Source organism: Oncorhynchus masou, chromosome 18 (genome assembly GCF_036934945.1).
Source record: "Oncorhynchus masou masou isolate Uvic2021 chromosome 18, UVic_Omas_1.1, whole genome shotgun sequence".
Taxonomy (NCBI): domain Eukaryota; kingdom Metazoa; phylum Chordata; class Actinopteri; order Salmoniformes; family Salmonidae; genus Oncorhynchus; species Oncorhynchus masou.
Genome location: NC_088229.1, coordinates 49579601 through 49597790, shown reverse-complemented (window position 1 = coordinate 49597790; position 18190 = coordinate 49579601). Strand labels below are relative to the sequence as shown.

The 18190-nt window shown below is 42.7% G+C and overlaps 1 protein-coding gene across 1 annotated transcript; it reads right to left on the bottom strand.

The window, feature by feature from the left end:
• Positions 1 to 2851: 2851 nt before the first annotated feature.
• LOC135559381 (low-density lipoprotein receptor-related protein 2-like) lies at positions 2852 to 17029 on the bottom strand. The gene is made up of 6 exons (XM_064993540.1): positions 16942 to 17029; positions 16610 to 16717; positions 16156 to 16398; positions 9650 to 9989; positions 3088 to 3205; positions 2852 to 2940 (listed from the first exon to the last, which is right to left on the bottom strand). The coding sequence occupies exons 1-6, from the start codon at positions 17027 to 17029 to the stop codon at positions 2899 to 2901; spliced, it is 939 nt and encodes a 312-aa protein (XP_064849612.1). The 3' UTR covers positions 2852 to 2898.
• Between the last annotated feature and the right edge of the window lie 1161 nt (positions 17030 to 18190).

The window sequence follows — 18190 nt, the reverse complement described above, 5'->3', positions numbered from 1 at the left end:
GTCTCTCGTTGAATAAAAAAAACTACCACTGGAAGCCGTTGAGGCGCTGGTTGTAGAGTGTTGGTCAGATGGGGGTGGATTGAAGCAAGCATCATCCCTCCTGCGTCTGCCTTGGAGAGGAGGAGCAGGACCTCCTTTGTCAGCATTTCTCCAGAAGTAGACTATCCTCGGCCATCTTTTTTGTCTTGGTTGAAACTTTACTTTATTTCTGTAGACAACTTTTCCTGGAGCGCTTGGTTAGTTTATCAGTTCATTGAATATGCCATCATCATTAACAACTATTTGTAGAGCTGTTCTTAATCTTTTTTCAACTGGTCAACAAATCAATGAAGCATTTGTTCAGGAAGGCACACCAGCGCTCACAGAAATCTGTGCGCTGTCCCAATGATGGTTATTTTTGCCACCTGAATCCCAGTGGAATGCTTTGACGCAAATAATCACTAAGAGTGACTATATCTAGATGCGTTCTCATCTGGCGCTAAGATAAATGTAACAATTCTTTTGGGAGGTTAGAATTACCTCCTGGCCTGTCAAAAAGGGACTCCGAAACAATGATCTTATCACGCTCCCTTTGGCTATCAAAAGTAATCTTGTATGGGTCTATGACAAGTGTCAGGAAAATAATTATCATTATTATAATTATTTGAGCTTTTTTTAGACCTGACCTACAATTCCATACAAACAAATGCAGACCGCATTATCTACCAGGAGAATTCTCTTTGATCATAATCACAGTTGTGTGTATCACTACCCAATCAGACACATCGACTGCCCTGAAAGAACTTCATTTGACTATGTAAACTGGAAACATTTGACACATCCAATGCATTTATTGTATCTGGGGATTTTAACAAGGCTAATATGAAAACAAAGGTTTCCTACATTTTATCAGCATATCGAATGCACGACCTGGACTGGCAAAACCCTGGATCATTGTTATTCTAACTTACGAAGCATATAAAACCCTCCTTCACCCTCCTTTCGGAAAATGTGACCACGACTACATTGTCTCTCCCAGCCCATCGACAGAAACTAAAACAGGACGTGCCCATGCTCAGGTCTGTTCAACGCTGGTCCGAACAACCGGATTCCAATAACATTGAGGAATACGCTGATTCGGTGAGCGAGTTTTTTTTAGCAAGTGCATCGGTGATGTTATACCCACAGCTTTTATTAAAACATTCCCAAACCAGAAACCATGGATTGATGGCAGCATTCGCGCAAAACAAAGGCGAACCACTGCTTTTAAATCTGGGCAAGGTGACCGGAAACATGACCGAATACAAACAGTGTAGCTATTCTCTCCTCAAGGTAATCAAACAAGCTAAGCGTCAATATAGATACAAAGTAGAGTCGCAATTCAACGTGTCAGACACGAGGTATGTGGCAGGGTCTACAGTCAGACTACAAAAGAAAACCAGCCCCATCGCAGACCACGATGTCCTGCTCCCAGACAAACTAAACTTCTTTGCTCGCTTTGAGGACAACCGTGCCACTGACATGGCCCGCTACCAAAACCTGCGGACTCTTCTTCACTGCAGCCAAAGTGAGTAAAACATTTAAACGTTTTAACCCTTGCAAGACTACCGGCCCAGACGGCATCCCCAGAGCATGTGCAGAACAACGTAGTACCCTTCAAACTCGTCAAAGCTCAAGACCCTGGGTCTCGACCCCGCCCTGTGCAACTGGGTCCTTGACTTCCTGACGGGCCGCCCCCAGGTGGTGAGGGTAGGTAAAAGCTCCACCCCCCTGACCCTGCACACTGGGGGCCCACAAGGGTGCGTTCTCAGCCCTCTCCCATTCACCAATGACTGGGTGGCCATGCCCACCTCCAACTCAATCATCAAGTTTGCAGACGACACTACAGTGGTAGGCTTGATTGCCAACAACGACGAGACGGCCTACAGGAAAGAGTTTAGGGCCCCCGGAGTGTGGTGTCAGGAAAATAACCTCACACTCAACGTCAACAAAACAAAAGGAGATGATCCTGGACTTCAGGAAACAGCAGAGGGAGCAGCCCCCTATCCACATTGACGGGACAGTAGTGGAGAAGGTGGGAAGTTCCTCTGCGTACACATCACGGACAAACTGAAATGGTCCACCCACACAGACAGCATGGTGAAGGCGCAGCAGCGCCTCTTCAACCTCAGGAGGCTGAAGAAATTTGGCTTGTCACCAAACAAACTTTTACAGATGCACAATCGAGAGCATCCTGTCGGGCTGTTGCCTGGTACGGCAACTGCTCCGGCCCACAACCTTAAGGCTCTCCAGAGGGTAGTGGGCTCTGCACAACGCATCACAGAGGGCAAACTACCTGCCCTCCAGGACACCTACACCAGATGTCACAGGAAGTACCGGTACTTGTCCTCCTTTGTCATGCTACTCAAAAACCCACCACATCTTGGCAGTGGTTAGGAGCGTTCCCCGAACAGTCCATGATCTTCTTCTGGAAACAGCATGCAGTCCTTGATGTTATACTTCAGTCACTACATTACTAAGCCTGGCTACATGCTGTATTGCCATTAGCCTTTACTGAGAACAGAAATGGGAATATTAATGACATTACTTCCTCTTTCAATGCCATGTCTGTGGTAATGAACTTGAATGGTGCATCCGTCTCCTGCTGGTCTTTCTACATCCACTAACTGGACAGTTGTCCCTATATTTAAACCGTCCCCTCTTTCTTGACCACCACCAGTGGTGATTCATTGTCCATCTATGTACCTCACACTAAGCTAACCCCCATAACAGGTTTATGACCACAACTTTTCATAATGGGGCCAGGAAACGGATCTACATGGCTGTGATGTTCAGCTACACATGATGTCTGAGAAAATAAAACACCATGAGGTTCAACATCCTAGACTTTATTTCAGAGCAGAAGAGAAAAGACAACATTTACAGATGTTGAGATGTCCCATCAGCAGACGAGATCAAATCCTGAAAAAAAAAGTTAATTGAAAATACTATCATATTCATGGTGGGGAACAAAGCATGGCAATGCTGTGGCAGACCAAAACGCTCTGGTTTTAAAGCTCTTAGCTAAACCCTAACATATAAAAGACTTTTATGCTAACTTTAAGGTACCTGGTCAGGATCATACAGATCGTTGTTGAAAGACACAGCGTAGACTGTCTCTTCATCCATATTGGTCATCAGAGTCTCCTTGTCTGTGGACTGGCCCCGAGCTGCAGCTCTTGCTCTGCTAAACACAGAGTAGGGTATATATGTTTATGGTAGTATGATATACAGGTATATAACAGGGTATACAATGTAGGTATAGAGCAGCAGGGTAAACAGTAGTAGGGTAAATAGCCCTAAAGTATATAGTAGTAGGGTTAGGAGCAGGGTGTCATGAAGTTGGCTTGTGGGTAAGGTTTATGACCCCCCCATAAATACCTTTCTCCCTTCCCGTCTCTGACTCTACAGAGGGACTCTTGATTAGTCTTTGTTAAACATAAAGTCTGGGAACATCAAACAAGTGGAGGGAAAGGAAGCATTTTTCGGTAATAGAACCAGTTGAAAATATGCATTGGTACTTAATGAATATTATGTCAGTTGGGTTGTCATCTGAGACATTATGACTGATGACAGGACGACACTATCTGGGAAAGTCTACACATTATAGTTATCAGATTCAAGTGGAATTGTTGTGCAATTTAAATGAAACTTGTGAAAAGATTAAATGCAATTTTAGTTTCCAAATGAGAGAATTGGGTTTTCGTAAGATTAGAGCTCTGCTCAAATCAGTGGCCCGCCCCTGTGAAGAGACATGGGTTATAAACTAATGAAACACCCTTCTCTCCCGCCACTATATAAGCCCTTGACAAAAATGTAACCTGTTTCGGGTACATTAGGACGACGGTCCGATGTCAGGATTCAGATAATAACTACAGAACGAAGCCAACTTCAGCATTTGCATTGATTACGAATGGTATAAACTTTGAACTCCAATTCACTACAGAAGTGATACCTCCTAGCCGTCGAGTTAGCAGCAGCCACTGTAAAACGTGGGCTAGGAGAGGACAGAGAGTATCCCGTCTACCACACAACGACGACACTACAACATTTCCTGTTCACCACCAGAGACACTCTTCAAAGGACAAAGACTTGTTGGGCAACACAGGCTTCCATCTACCACCAACCTATGGAAGCGCAGCTCAGAGTAAATATTTATTTCATTTTCCTTTTCCAAATGGGCGGTAATTTAGAATGCATAACATTCTGTATTTACAATAGAGTAGCTGCCTACGGCCCGATAGACATAACTTCTCCTTTTGTTCTTCAGTCTTCTCGCTATTTCACTCAAACCCAACCCCATTTTCTTTGAGTAACCAGCTGTCATATCTGTTCCATCCGCTAGGGATGTTTTCCTTTATGACAATTTGTAATCAAGGTATGATTAATTCTATGTGTATGTAAATCTGTGTGGTTACAAACACAGAATTAGGTGATTAGGTATTTAGTAAATAAATAAACTACATTTTGTATTGCTGATATAACTTGTTAGCCAGGGTTCGTGAAGATCACCAAGAATTTACAACTCAGATGAGACTGAAATAAAGTGACAATTAGTTTTTTTTTCGATTGCTAAAAGACAGTGGACACAACTGGAGTCACATGTGCAAAACCTTAACTACAGTCTGCACAGCAGCAGTTCATGTGGACCAAACTGTAGTTCGTTTTTCATTGCTTGAACACAGTTTTCAAAACTCTACACACTTATCCGATGACTTTAACCAACCTGCACAACACTGGATTTTCAGCACTTTGTTCAAATGCTAACACACTGCTGTCAAAACTGTGAACCACACATTCAAAACGGAATAGATTTCAGCCTTGTGCTGATTGCAATTTCAGCTGAAAGGCTAAGCAGGTGTCTTGTTTTAGACTTGTTAGTGAACACACACACACATATTACAGTATATATATATATATATATATATATATATAGGTAGAGCTCAGAAAGACTCATTTTGGAAATGGAACAAGGAAGATGGGTTTGTGGAGGGAGAAGGGTGGCCGGGAGAGGGCGGATGCATGGAGGAAGACAGACAAAGAGCTGTTATTTCAGATGAAGTAAGGGCTACACTTATAGACCATGTCGTGAACCATGGTCTCTCATTGAGAGAGGCAGGGTTGAGAGTGCAACCCAATCTGCAAAGATCCACAGTGGCATCTGTAATGCGAATTTTCCATCATACAAACAGGTGAGAGTTACATCCTTACATCAGTAAATGAAAACATTACAGGAATCTATTTTGTATTGCAATTATAGAATATTTACACAGATATATATTACAGTAAGTTTGACTGTAAAATATGTTTTTACAACAGGACCCAAAGGCTGCCCCCAACAGGGGGAAGAGGAAAAATATTTTCAGATGCGCAGGAAAATGCTATTGTTGACATGGTTGTTGTCAACAATGCAATAAAACTGCGGGAGATTCAAGATAGAGTGCTGGCTGATAATGATATATTTGAAAATGTTAATTCTGTCAGCACAACAACTATTGCTCAAGTCATAAAGAAACACCAATTTACAATGAAACAGTTATACACTGTACCGTTTGAGAGAAACAGTGAACGGGTAAAAGAGCAAAGATACCAATATGTCCAGGTAAGACGTCTGAGGTTACATACACAGCTATACAAAATATTTACAGTAAAAAAAAAAACACTAGCATTTCTACAGTAAAACTGTGCACTTACTGTTTTTCAGAGAGTAATGGAGGTGGAAGCACTGGAAAGACCACATTCATTTGTATTTATCGATGAAGCTGGATTTAACCTTGCCAAAACACGGCGCAGAGGAAGGAATGTTATCGGTCAAAGGGCCACTGTGGAGGTTCCAGGCCAAAGGGGGGGAAATATCACCATGTGTGCTGCAATGGCCAATGATGGTTTGCTTCTCAACACACCACTCATTGGCCCATACAACACAGAAAGGCATATTGCTTTCCTAGAACAGCTCTATGCTCAGCTAGTGCCAGCAGAACAGGGGGAGCCAGTAAGAAACCCAAGTTTTTGTCATAGTTTGCAATAACGTTGCTTTTCACCACTCTGCAGCTGTCACAGATTGGTTTGCAGCACATCACAGATTTATGGTTTTGTACCTGCCTGCATATTCACCCTTACTCAACCCAATAGAGGAGTTTTTCTCTGCCTGGAGGTGGAAAGTGTTTGGTCACCACCCACATGACCAAATGTCTCTTTTGGAAGCCATGCGTGCCGGACGTGAGGACACGAGTCCAGAGGACTGCCAGGGATGGATAAGGCACTCCAGAAGGTTCTTCCCCAGGTGCATGGCAAGAGAAAACAGATGTGATGAAGAAAACCTGTGGCCTGATGCTAGAGAGAGGCAGGATTAGCCCCTCAATTATTTGTTTGAATTACAGTATGTACTTTTAGTTTCTACCTTTTTTTTCTCATTACTGTAATTCCGTAAATTACTACAGACTATTGAAGCAAACTGCTAATTTTCATTTACCTTAAAGAATTATGTCCTAAACTTTTTTATAAATCATGTGAAAGAATGTCACTCTTTTCTTTGAAGAAAATATTACTTTGTATGAAGTCACTGAAATTGTTCAAACTGTAAAGATGAAAAGTTTGTATTTTCTGTATTGGCGTTTGATGCTAGTGTTTTTACTCAGTGTGTTCTGAGTGACAGTGTGTGTTCTCAGTGAGGGTTGTGCATAGTGTTTGGAAGCTCTGAGCGTGTTTTGAGCCATGTGTTAAGAGTTGTGTTGCTTGGAATGAGTTTTGCAGGTGATGTGAACTGTTTATCTCAGGTGACTTAGTAGTGCAGACTGTAGTTAGAGTTTTGCACATGTGACTCCAGTTGTGCCCACTGTCGTTTAGCAATCGAAAAAAACTAATATTGACTGCCCATTGATGTAAAATATTACTAGGTCTTTAAGAGTTTATTCAGAAGATAACAGCTCTATAAATATTATTTGGTGGTGCCCCGACTTTCTAGTTAATGACATTTAAATTTTTAGCTCAATAGGGTAATATTAATTACAGAGAAAGGATTTTATAGAATAGCATGTCTTATTACTTAATCTGACATAGCCAAAGACACGACAGTAGTAATACAATAGTAGAGTATAGAGGGTATGCAGCAGTTGGGTATGCAGCAGTTGGGTATGCAGCAGTTGGGTATGCAGCAGTTGGGTATGCAGCAGTTGGGTATGCAGCAGTTGGGTATGCAGCAGTTGGGTATGCAGCAGTTGGGTATGCAGCAGTTGGGTATGCAGCAGTTGGGTATGCAGCAGTTGGGTATGCAGCAGTTGGGTATGCAGCAGTTGGGTATGCAGCAGTTGGGTATGCAGCAGTTGGGTATGCAGCAGTTGGGTATGCAGCAGTTGGGTATGCAGCAGTTGGGTATGCAGCAGTTGGGTATGCAGCAGTTGGGTATGCAGCAGTTGGGTATGCAGCAGTTGGGTATGCAGCAGTTGGGTATGCAGCAGTTGGGTATGCAGCAGTTGGGTATGCAGCAGTTGGGTATGCAGCAGTTGGGTATGCAGCAGTTGGGTATGCAGCAGTTGGGTAAGGGGTAGTCATTGGGTTAGGGACAGCAGTAGGGTAAACAGCAGTACGGTATAGAGTAGTGGGGTATATAGGTACAGTACCAGTCAAACATTTGGACATTACTCATTCTCGGTTTCTATATTTTCCCATTTTCTACCAAAAGTTTTCAATCAAAATATATTTTATATTTGAGATTCTTCAAAGTAGCCAGCCTTTGCCTTGACAGCTTTGCATACTCCTGGCATTCTCTCAACCAGCTTCATGAGGAAGTCACCTGGAATGCATTTCAATTAACAGGCGTTCCTTCTTAAAAATGTACGTGGAATTTCATCTTCTTGTGTTTGAACCAATCAGTTGTGACAAGGTAGGAGCTCTCATGAGGACCAGCACAGGAGTGGAAGACCCAGAGTTACCTCTGCTGCAGAGGATACGTGCATTAGAGTTACCAGCCTCAGAAATTGGCCCCCCAAATAAATGCTGAACAGAGTTCAATAGCACACCCTCACCATACCTCCTTCATGATTTACAGTGGGAAATACACATGTGGAGATCCGTTCACCCACACAGCGTTTGAACCAAAAATCTCAAATTTTGACTCCATACCAAAGGACAAATTCCCACCCGTCTAATATCCATTGCTCGTTTCTTATAAGCAATCGTTTTCTTATTGGCGTCTTTTAGTTGTTGTTTCTTTGCAGCAATTTGGCCATGAAGGCCTGATTCAGTCTCTGAACAGTTAATGTTGAGATGTGTGTTACTTTAACTCTGTGAAGCATTTATTTGGGCTGCAATTTCTGAGGCTGGAAACTAATGCACTTACCCTCTGCAGCAGAGGTAACTCTGGGTCTTCCACTCCTGTGGTGGTCCTCATGAGAGCCAGTTTCATCATAGGACTTGGTTTTTGTGACTCCACTTGAAGAAACTTTCAAAGTTCGACAGTTTCCATATTGACTGACCTTTATGTCTTAAAGTAAATGGACTGTGGTTTCTCTTTACTTATTTGAGCTGTTGGGTTCTGAGAAATGTTACGTATTCATGTCACTGAAGGAGTGCTAAGGTTCAGGGTCTACAACAGAAGGTAAGGGTTATAGGAAGGTATATAGTGGGGACAACTAAGCTTGGAATGTGTTGAGTTCAGGGAAGCGATTACATGTGGCAGGCATTGATAAGGGTAAACGGGTGGAGATCCTAGAAACTAACAATGCCACTGAGGGAGAGAGGGTAATGTATAACATTTACATTATGTCAGGATATGTTACTGACATCAGGGATCCTCTGTTAGAAGAGACCGTCTGGTATCAATAACCATGACAGCCTTCAGTTGGGGAGGAGTGAGCACTTTGGGGTAGAGTTCATGTCAGATGAAGTGAGGAAGAACAGATATCACTAAGGTTCTTCCTAGCAACAAGGATGCATTGGCTATTCGGTTGTGTAGGAGACCTAGCCTAGGACAAAGGGTTATATCAGTGCTTGTGTGAAATTTTGTTTTTGTCTGAATTACAGCTGTAATGACTCTTTGGGAAGAATTATACTTGGTTAAGCTTCTCTAGTGTCTGTGAGTTATTTACTCTGAAAAATACGACCCTAACAGAACCATTCTTGCCATAATATACACTTGGTATTTTACCAAATAGGGCTATCTTGATCACGGGAATAGTTGGGAACAGATTTCTTGAATTAGAATCACTTGGAGCTGATTTGTGTATTTACAGTATAAAGAAATACAAAAAGAAAAACTAATTATATATTATTTTTTCTAGAAGACTTGGGGGGCCAAATAAAACCACCCGCAGGCCAAATCCGGCCGTGGGTCGCCAGTTGGGGAACCCTGATCTACAGGTTATATGAATGGTAAGCATTTGGCCTACAAGTTAAAGAGGTGGACTGTAGAAAACTTTAGGTTTGCTCATTCAAAGTCCTAGGTATGACATCAGAGGTAAACCAGAAGACTGCGAATACATCTACTGACATTGGGGCCTTGAGAACACTTCATTCCACTAGTGTGTGTGTGTGTGTGTGTGTGTGTGTGTGTGTGTGTGTGTGTGTGTGTGTGTGTGTGTGTGTGTGTCTCAGGGGTTGGAAAATACTGAACACATTGATTTTATGAGACTACCTCTTCCTGATGATGACAGCAGCGATGAGGACTCCACCAATGAGGCTGAGGATGCCTAAAGCGAGGGGGGCATTACTGACCCCTGGACCCTCACCCTCCTCACAGAACACACCATGGTATCCCAGAACACACTGGCAGGTGGTTTCTCCACCCCTTGTCACACATTTCCCATGTCCATTACACTGCTGGGCATCACATGACTCAGAGTCCAGCTTCTGCACCTCTACCCCCCCGGAGGTGGTCCTCCCAGACCAGTCCTGGCTAGGGGGGACGGTGCTCTCAGCATGCCCCAGGGAAGGTTTACTATGGCTGACATCTTGGGGCTTCACTCCAGACCAACCTGGAGGTTACAGAGAAATTCTTGGTTATAATAAGAGAACAGGGTGTTAGAGAACCAGTGTTACACTTACTGTTTTCACATTGGATTTACGGTAATTTCCTAATAAAAAATATTGGGTAATGATTATGCAACTCTAACAGGCCCATTTTTGCATGCATTTTCGAGCACGCTGGGAATGAATGGTAGTAGCGGTCTGCAGATGTAGGTGGGCGGCCATTTTAAAATCCATTGATAATACACACCATCAAAAATACATATATTATTCATGAAATTAGGCAGGTCCTAAGGAACAATTAATCAAATATATTTTCAAAAGAAAGGAATAGCATAGAGTTTAATTAGGCCTATTTTACAGGTCAATGATATCACTATGGTTGTGCATGTCACTGCAACAACGTCAATAGACCAGCCGTAAACCAGCCTTGAGCCGTAGGCAGAACGTTACAGAAATAAGGTCGTAAGGTGGAAATAAAAGTTTTTTTTCATAACGGCAATACCATTCAGATAAAGGAAAAAAGTTGTCAGAAAAAAATCTTTGTATGAAAGGGATGTTAGTAGGGCTAAATAATCACAACCCAAATTAAAATCTGTCTAAAAGTACAGCAAACATGCACTAATCAACCAGCAGTTTCATTCTATATACTAGGTTACCAGTGAACATTTCCTACACTGGACATTTCCTACACTGTCACTGATAATAAACCCCCCCCCCATGTCATTACATTATGATTTAAGGGGGGATTCATAGCAATTTTCTATAAAATTCACCAGTTGATTTAAAACCCGTTTAACCCTTTATCAGCTTGTCTGACCACAAGTCAGAGACCACTATGATGACACACCAAATGTGTTTGATGGATCGCAGGAAAAGTGCAGGAACAGGCTTTTGTGGTGGTTCTTCCAATGGTGCGACTGCTGTCGGCATCCAATGATTATCCAACTTGAATAAATGCTTGGAAGTAAGGATAACAGCAGTGGTGTAGTCTATGGCAATACGGATTTCACATATTTTTGATAACTACACAGCGCATAGATGTGAATAATACTGCGGTTCTCTCATTTAGCTAATTGCGCCTTACGGCTTGTTGTTGTGGATGGCTGTTCAAATTAAGTGTATTTGAACCATTTAATGGTTGAATTGAAGAAGTTTAAGATGCCCATCAATCATTGTTTTTGAAACCAGTGGCCAGCCGCTCTTGCAACAGCTGCATTGTGCAGATCCCAGCCTATTATGGGAATAAAAGTAGGGATTTTATTGCTCAACCTAATTCATTGGGATAAAATAAATAAATATAACAATTTATTTATTCTTTGTTTAACTCGGTAAGTCAGTTAGGAATAATTTCTTATTTACAATGACAGCCTAGGAACAGTGGGTTAACTGCGTTGTTCAAGAGCAGGAGGACATTTTTACCTAGTCAGTATGGGGATTTGATCTAGCAACCTTTTGGTTACTGGCCCAACACTAACCACAAGGCTACCTGCCGCATAAGCCTAATAGACAAATGCTCAAACTCGCACAGTTTTGATAGACTTAAAGGGGCAATCTGTAGTTGCCCCACACATCTCCAATGATTCTTGAACAATATAACTTATACATGCCTCATGAGCTTAGTTCAACTGTCACTATGAGAACACCAAAAATAAGCTTGTTCTAATGTTTGTAAACATTCTTGTGCCTCATATCATGGTTAAAATGATTTTGATATCATGGTCAGTCCTTGCATCCACACCTCTATTAATCGAATAGTCACCCATGATATGCAACTGTTCAGGGAAGTCAGGAACCAAAACACACAGAAAGCATAGGCTTGCTTTTTCAAACAGAAATTTGAAAGGCACTAATGTCTATGGAGAACAAGAGCACCTCCTCCCAGCTGCCCACTGCACTGACGCTATGCGACACAGTCACCACCGATAAATCCAAGATAATTGAATATTTCATTAAGATTTTTTTTATGGCTGGCCATGCTTTCCTCCTGGCTACCCCAACCAACAGCTACTGACCCCGAGCAGCAACCTGCCCGAGCCTCTGCAGCCTCTCCTTCACCCAAATCCAGATCGCAGATGTTCTGAAATAGTGCTAAACCAGGACCCGTACAAATCAGCTGGGCTAGAAAATCTGGACCCTCCCTTTCTAAAATTATCCACCGCCATTGTTGCAAACCCTATTACCAGTCTGTTCAACCTCTCGTTTCTTCCGAGATCCCTAAAGACTGGAAAGCTGCCGCGGTCATCCACCTCTTCAAAGGGGGTGACACCCAAGACCCAAACTGTTCGACCTACATCCATCCTGCCCTGCCTTTCTAAAGTCTTCGAAAGCCAGGATCACTGATCACTTCGAATCCCACCGTACCTTCCCCGCTGTGCAATACGGTTTCCGAGCTGGTGACGGGTGAAACTCAGCGGGTTCAGACCTAGAATACATGGACAACGACAAATGCCTAGGTGTCTGGCTGTATTCTTTAGTCGGCTGGCCCTCACTACATATTCGTCGCTGGACTAACTGGCTCCTGGTCATCTATCAGTCTATGCTAGGTAAAGCTCTGCCTCATGTCAGCTTACTGGTCATAATAACACAGCCATAGCACGCCCTCCAGCAGGTATCTCACTGGGCATCTCCAAAACCAACACCTCCTTTGAGCGCCTTTCCTTCCAGTTCTCTGCTGTCAGTGACGGGAATGAATTGCAAAAATCGTTAAAGCTGGAGACTTACTTTTTTCCTCACTAACTTTAAACATTAGCTATCCGAGCAGCTGTACATAGTCCATATGTAAAAAGCCCACCCAATCTACCGACCTAATCCACCATATTGTTTTTATTTACTTTGCTGCTCTTTTGCACACCAGTATCGCTACTTACTTCCCATCATCTGCTCATCTATCATTCCAGCATTAATCTGCTAAATTGTTATTACTTTGCTACTATGGCCTATTTATTGCCTTACCTCCTCATGCTATTTGCACACAACTGTGTCGCACTGCTTTGCTTTAGCCAGGTCACAGCTGTAAATGAGAACTTTTTCTCAACTAACTTACCTGGTGAAATAAAATTAACAATTTCTTATCTGAATGTAGTTACATTTCTCCAGCCCCATCCCTCAGCTTTTTACCAAAACAGAGGCAGGGTGTCCATTTTGTTACCATTTCAGCTGTGGATTTGTCCTTTAACCTCTTGAAGTTAGGGCACTTTATGTTTGGAAAAATAACGTTCCCAAAGTAAACGGCCTATTTCTCAGGACCAGATGCTGGAATATGCATATAATTGACAGATTAGGATAGAAACCAACAAAGTTTCCAAAACTGTAAAAATGTTGTCTGAGTTAAACAGAACTGATATTGCAGGCTAAAACCTGAGGAAAATCCAATCATGAAGTGCCCCTGTTTTTGAAACCTCTGTTCTTATGCATCCCTATTGCCCATTTAAAGGGATATCAACCAGATTCCTTTTGCTAGCGTAAAAGAGGTGTCTGGGTAGCCCTTTGATTAGCTGTTCAGGAGTCTTTTAGCTTGGTGGTAGAGAAGAGAAGCCTTTTGGACCTAGACTTGGTGCTCTGGTACCGCTTGCCGTGCGGTTGCAGAGAGAACAGTCTGACTAGGGTGGCTGGAGTCTGACAAATTGTAGGGCCTTCCTCTGACACCGCCTGGTATAGAGGTCCTGGATGGCAGGAAGTTTGGCCCCAGTGATGTACTGGGCCGTATGCACTACCCTCTGTACTGCATTGCGGTCGGAGGCCAAGCAGTTGCCATAACAGGCGCTCAATGGTGCAGCTGTAGAACCTTTTGAGGATCTGCCAATTGGTCAGTTCATGCTTGGAGTACACGTCCTGGTAAACCATCTGGCCCTGCGGCATTGTGAATGTTGACCTGTTTAAAGGTCTTACATCAGGCAACGAAGAGCGTGTTGGTAGTTCTCATGCTCCCTTATAATTCTCAGTGATTTCATTTTTGATCTGTTTGGTTCCCGCCGCTTCAATTGAATGGCGTTGCGCTACTCTGTTACAGTAAACCACGTGGTTAGTATGAGGATGACATTAATGTTGGCTTCAACTTGGCTTCCATACACATCCTTCCATTCAAAAAAGAAACCTGGCTTCCCAAATGGCTGTGGTCTAAGGCACTACAACCCAGAGCAAGCTGTGCCACTAGAGATCCTTGTGGGATTTCTGTCTCATTGCGCTCTAGTGCCAGGAGCAACGCACACTGACACGGCGCAACGCACACTGACACGGCGCAACGCACACTGACACGGCGCAACGCACACTGACACGGCGCAACGCACACTGACACGGCGCAACGCACACTGACACGGCGCAACGCACACTGACACGGCGCAACGCACACTGACACGGCGCAACGCACACTGACACGGCGCAACGCACACTGACACGGTCACCAGATGTACTGTGTTTCCTCTGACACATATTTTTTACCTTTACATTGGTGCTGCTGGCTTTCGGGTTAAGCAGGTGGTGTGAAGAAGCAGTGCGGCTTGGCTGGGTTGTGTCGGAGAACGCATGGCGCTCGAGTTCGTACGGGAGTTGCAGCGATGAGACAAGACTAACTATCAATAAGTTAAACAAAGTTGGCTAGTTTTAGGTCACTAAAAACTGATGGTGAGATTCATGGTTTATTATGTGTGCCTGTGTTGGCCACATAGGCTACAGAAACGTGAATGTCCACGTTACTCTTACATTTTAGAATGCAATAATTAGAAAATCAAGGTAAAAAAAGTGGTTATAGCCTACTTTTTCATACACTTTGTGGGTGGATGGGGTTTTTATATTAGTACAAATATTATATGTACAACTACTGTATATAAATAACATTGAGATCCTTAAACTGCAATTGAGTGCCTGAAAGTCCTTGAATTTGACATGCCAATGTCTGTATGAAGTTCAGATATGGGCTAATTTGCATTCCTCCAAGTACACGTGGAATTGCATACATCTATATTTTGCTACAATGTCACATTAGACCCATTTACTTCAGAAAGTTCACACCTTGACATTTTCCAGTTTGTTCTGTTTTCAGCCTGAATAAAAGTATTCAATCCATTTGTTATGGCAAGACTAAATAAGTGAATGAGTAAAAAAAAACTGATGAATTCAGCATTAGTAGGACAATAACCTAAAACACAACAAGAGTTGCTTACCAAGAAAACACTGAATGTTCCTGCGTGGCCAAGTTAGCTTTGACTTCACTTTACTTAAATCTATGACAATACCTGAAAAATGTTCGTCTGGCAATGAATAAACACCAAATTTTACAGAGCTTGAAGAAATGTGAAAGTAATAAAATATGCAAATATTATCCAATGCTCTTTGAGACTTAGCCAGAACGACTTTTAATCACTGCCAAAGGTGCATCTACAAAGTTGACTCAGGGGTGTAAATAGTTATGCAAATTAAATCTATTTAATTTCCAATTAAATGTACAAACATTTCTAATAACATGTTTTCACTTTATTATTATGGGGTATTGTGAAAGATGTGAGAATTTTTTTTTAAATACATTTTGAATTCAGGCTGTAACAAAATGTGTAATAAGTCAAGGGGTATGAATACTTTCTGAAGGCACTGTACATGCAGAAAAAAAGCTTCAAATTGATGTTGAAAGTAAGATGAAGTGTTGTATTGTGCATGTAATTACAAAGCAGCAAACCAGAGGGGTAATTCTAACCAAACAAGTTGTCATGTAGTGGTGTAGTCTCATTCCTGCTGATACTGAACACAGAGCTCACACACGATATGGGTGATTAATAGAACAGCTCCAATGTTATGAAGGCATAATGAGATCTTAAATATATTGTTACTATTGTTGGTTAGCTATCTATAATTTTCTCTCTCCATATTAGCATAGATCGGACATCAGTGAAAACACCAGAAAATAAGATGCAATGAGCAGCTTCTTGTCGTTGTTACTAGCTATCTGAACCCATAACGCACACCTTTTGGCCACATCGATTCGAGTATCATTTTTGTGAATTTTTCAGCGAACCTGTACAGTTTATTTCTATGTAAGTCAGGGGGTATAAACTGTTCACTTAATTTCTATGGGTGAGTTAGGTGTAGTCTTTTCACTGTATTTATTTGGATGAGTCAGGGGTATAGTCTATTCACTAATTCTTTATGTGAGGCAGGGCAGACGGGGTTGGGGATACTCACATTTGATCTCGTCTGAATGGTCGAGGCAGTCGGTTTGGTGGTTACAGAACTTTGTGAGGGGGAGGCACCTGCTGCCGTCGCTACAGGCCCTGCTGCCCTCTGGACACTGGAGGGAGGGGAAGGGGCTACACGTTTTGGTGTCGACAGGTTGGTAACCACGTCCACATCGGCAGCTACGCCCCTCTGGGTAGGCCAGGCACAGCTGACTGCAGCCTCCGTTCCGCTCTGAGCAGCTGTTAGTTCCTGGGACAGAGAGGACAGAGTAGAGTTGGTTAGACCATTGGCAGAGCTAGATGTAACACTACTTACCTCCAAAAACACTACACGCAGAAGAAGTGTGCTTGTTCAGTGTCTCTGCACAGTGACACCGTTATACCGCCACCGTACTGCAGAGTGACAGCATTACAACGTCACCTAACAGTGACACATTCACTGGGCCGTGGTGGACACTCACCTTTCTGACTGGTCTTGCTGTAAACCCTCAGTGCCACTACATTGGTATTGACCTCAAACCACAGCTGCTTGGGCTGAAATCCATCACTGAACCAGATTCTAGTCACATCTACAACAGAGAGGCAGAGCCAGAGGGTGTTATTTAATGGAAGCCTCTAATATAATCCAGATAGAAATCAGGCATTCCCCAGTGTAGCTGTCTAGTCCCTTCACTTGTTTCAATCTTTACTAATGACATGCAGCCAGTGAACCATGTATGCAGATTGCTTCAGTCACCGCTGTTCCATAAGGTGAAAGTTATTTTTATCTGATTCTACTGCTTGCATCAGTTACCTGATGTGGAATAGAGTTCCATGTAGAGCTGTACGCCTCCAGTAGTCTTTTCTGGACTTGGAGATTGTGAAGAGACCACTGGTGGCATGTCTTGTGAGGTATGCATGGGTGTTTGAGCTGTGTGCCAGTAGTTCAAACAGACAGCTCGGTGCATTCAGTATGTCAATACCGCTCACAGAAACATGAAGTCAATCTCTCCTCCACTGAGCCAGGTTAGATTTACATGCAGATTATTAATGTTAGCTCTGTGTACATCCAAGGGCCAGCCATACTTCTGAGACAATTGTAATTTTCTTACGGCCCCATTTGTGGGACCTGACCACACGACTGAACAGTAGTCCAGGTGTGACAAAACACGGACCTGTAGGACCTGCCTTGTTGACAGTGCTGTTAAGGCAGCGGAGCAACACTATTATGGGCAGATTTATTTACACAAAGCCAGTGGCATGTCGTTAGTATAGATTGAAAATGTAAGCTGCCAAGACAGCTGCCCTGGGGAATTCTTGATTCTACCTGTATTATCTTGGAGGCTTACAAGAACACCCTCTGTTCTGTTAGAAAGGTAACTCTTTATCCACAATATAGCAGGGCATAACAGTGACAAGAAAGTGTAGTCTTTGGAAATACCTGGATTTCTGCATAAATTGGTCAAAATTTGAACTGAACTTCATCAAGGTCAACACAATATGCTAAAACAAATAAAAAAAATATATATATAAATGTTTAACAATGAAAACATTCACATTGCAGCATGGAAAAAGAATGTGACCCCTTGGATATACTAACTGATTGACCCTCCTTTGGCAGCAATAACAGCAAACATTTTCTGTAGTTGCAGATCAGAACTGCAAAGGTCAGGAGGTATTTTGGACCATTCCTCTTTACAAAACTGTTTCAGTTAAGCAATATTCTTGGGATGTCTGGAGTGAACTGCTCTAATGAGGTCATGCCACCGCATTTCAATCAGGTTGAGGTCAGGACTAACTGGGCCTTTGATTTACTAATGTGTTTTGGTTTGTTGTCCTGTTGCGTCACCCAACTTGTTATGCTTCAATTGGTGGACAGATCGCCTTAAATTCTCCTGCAAAAAGTCTTGATAAACTTTAATTTTTCCATCGATGATAGGAAGTTGCCCAGGTTCTGAGGCAGCAAAGCAGCCCCAAACCATGATGCTCCATCCGCCAAACTTTACAGTTGGGATCAGGGTTTGATGTTGGTGTGCTGTACCTTTTTTCTCCACAGTGTGTGT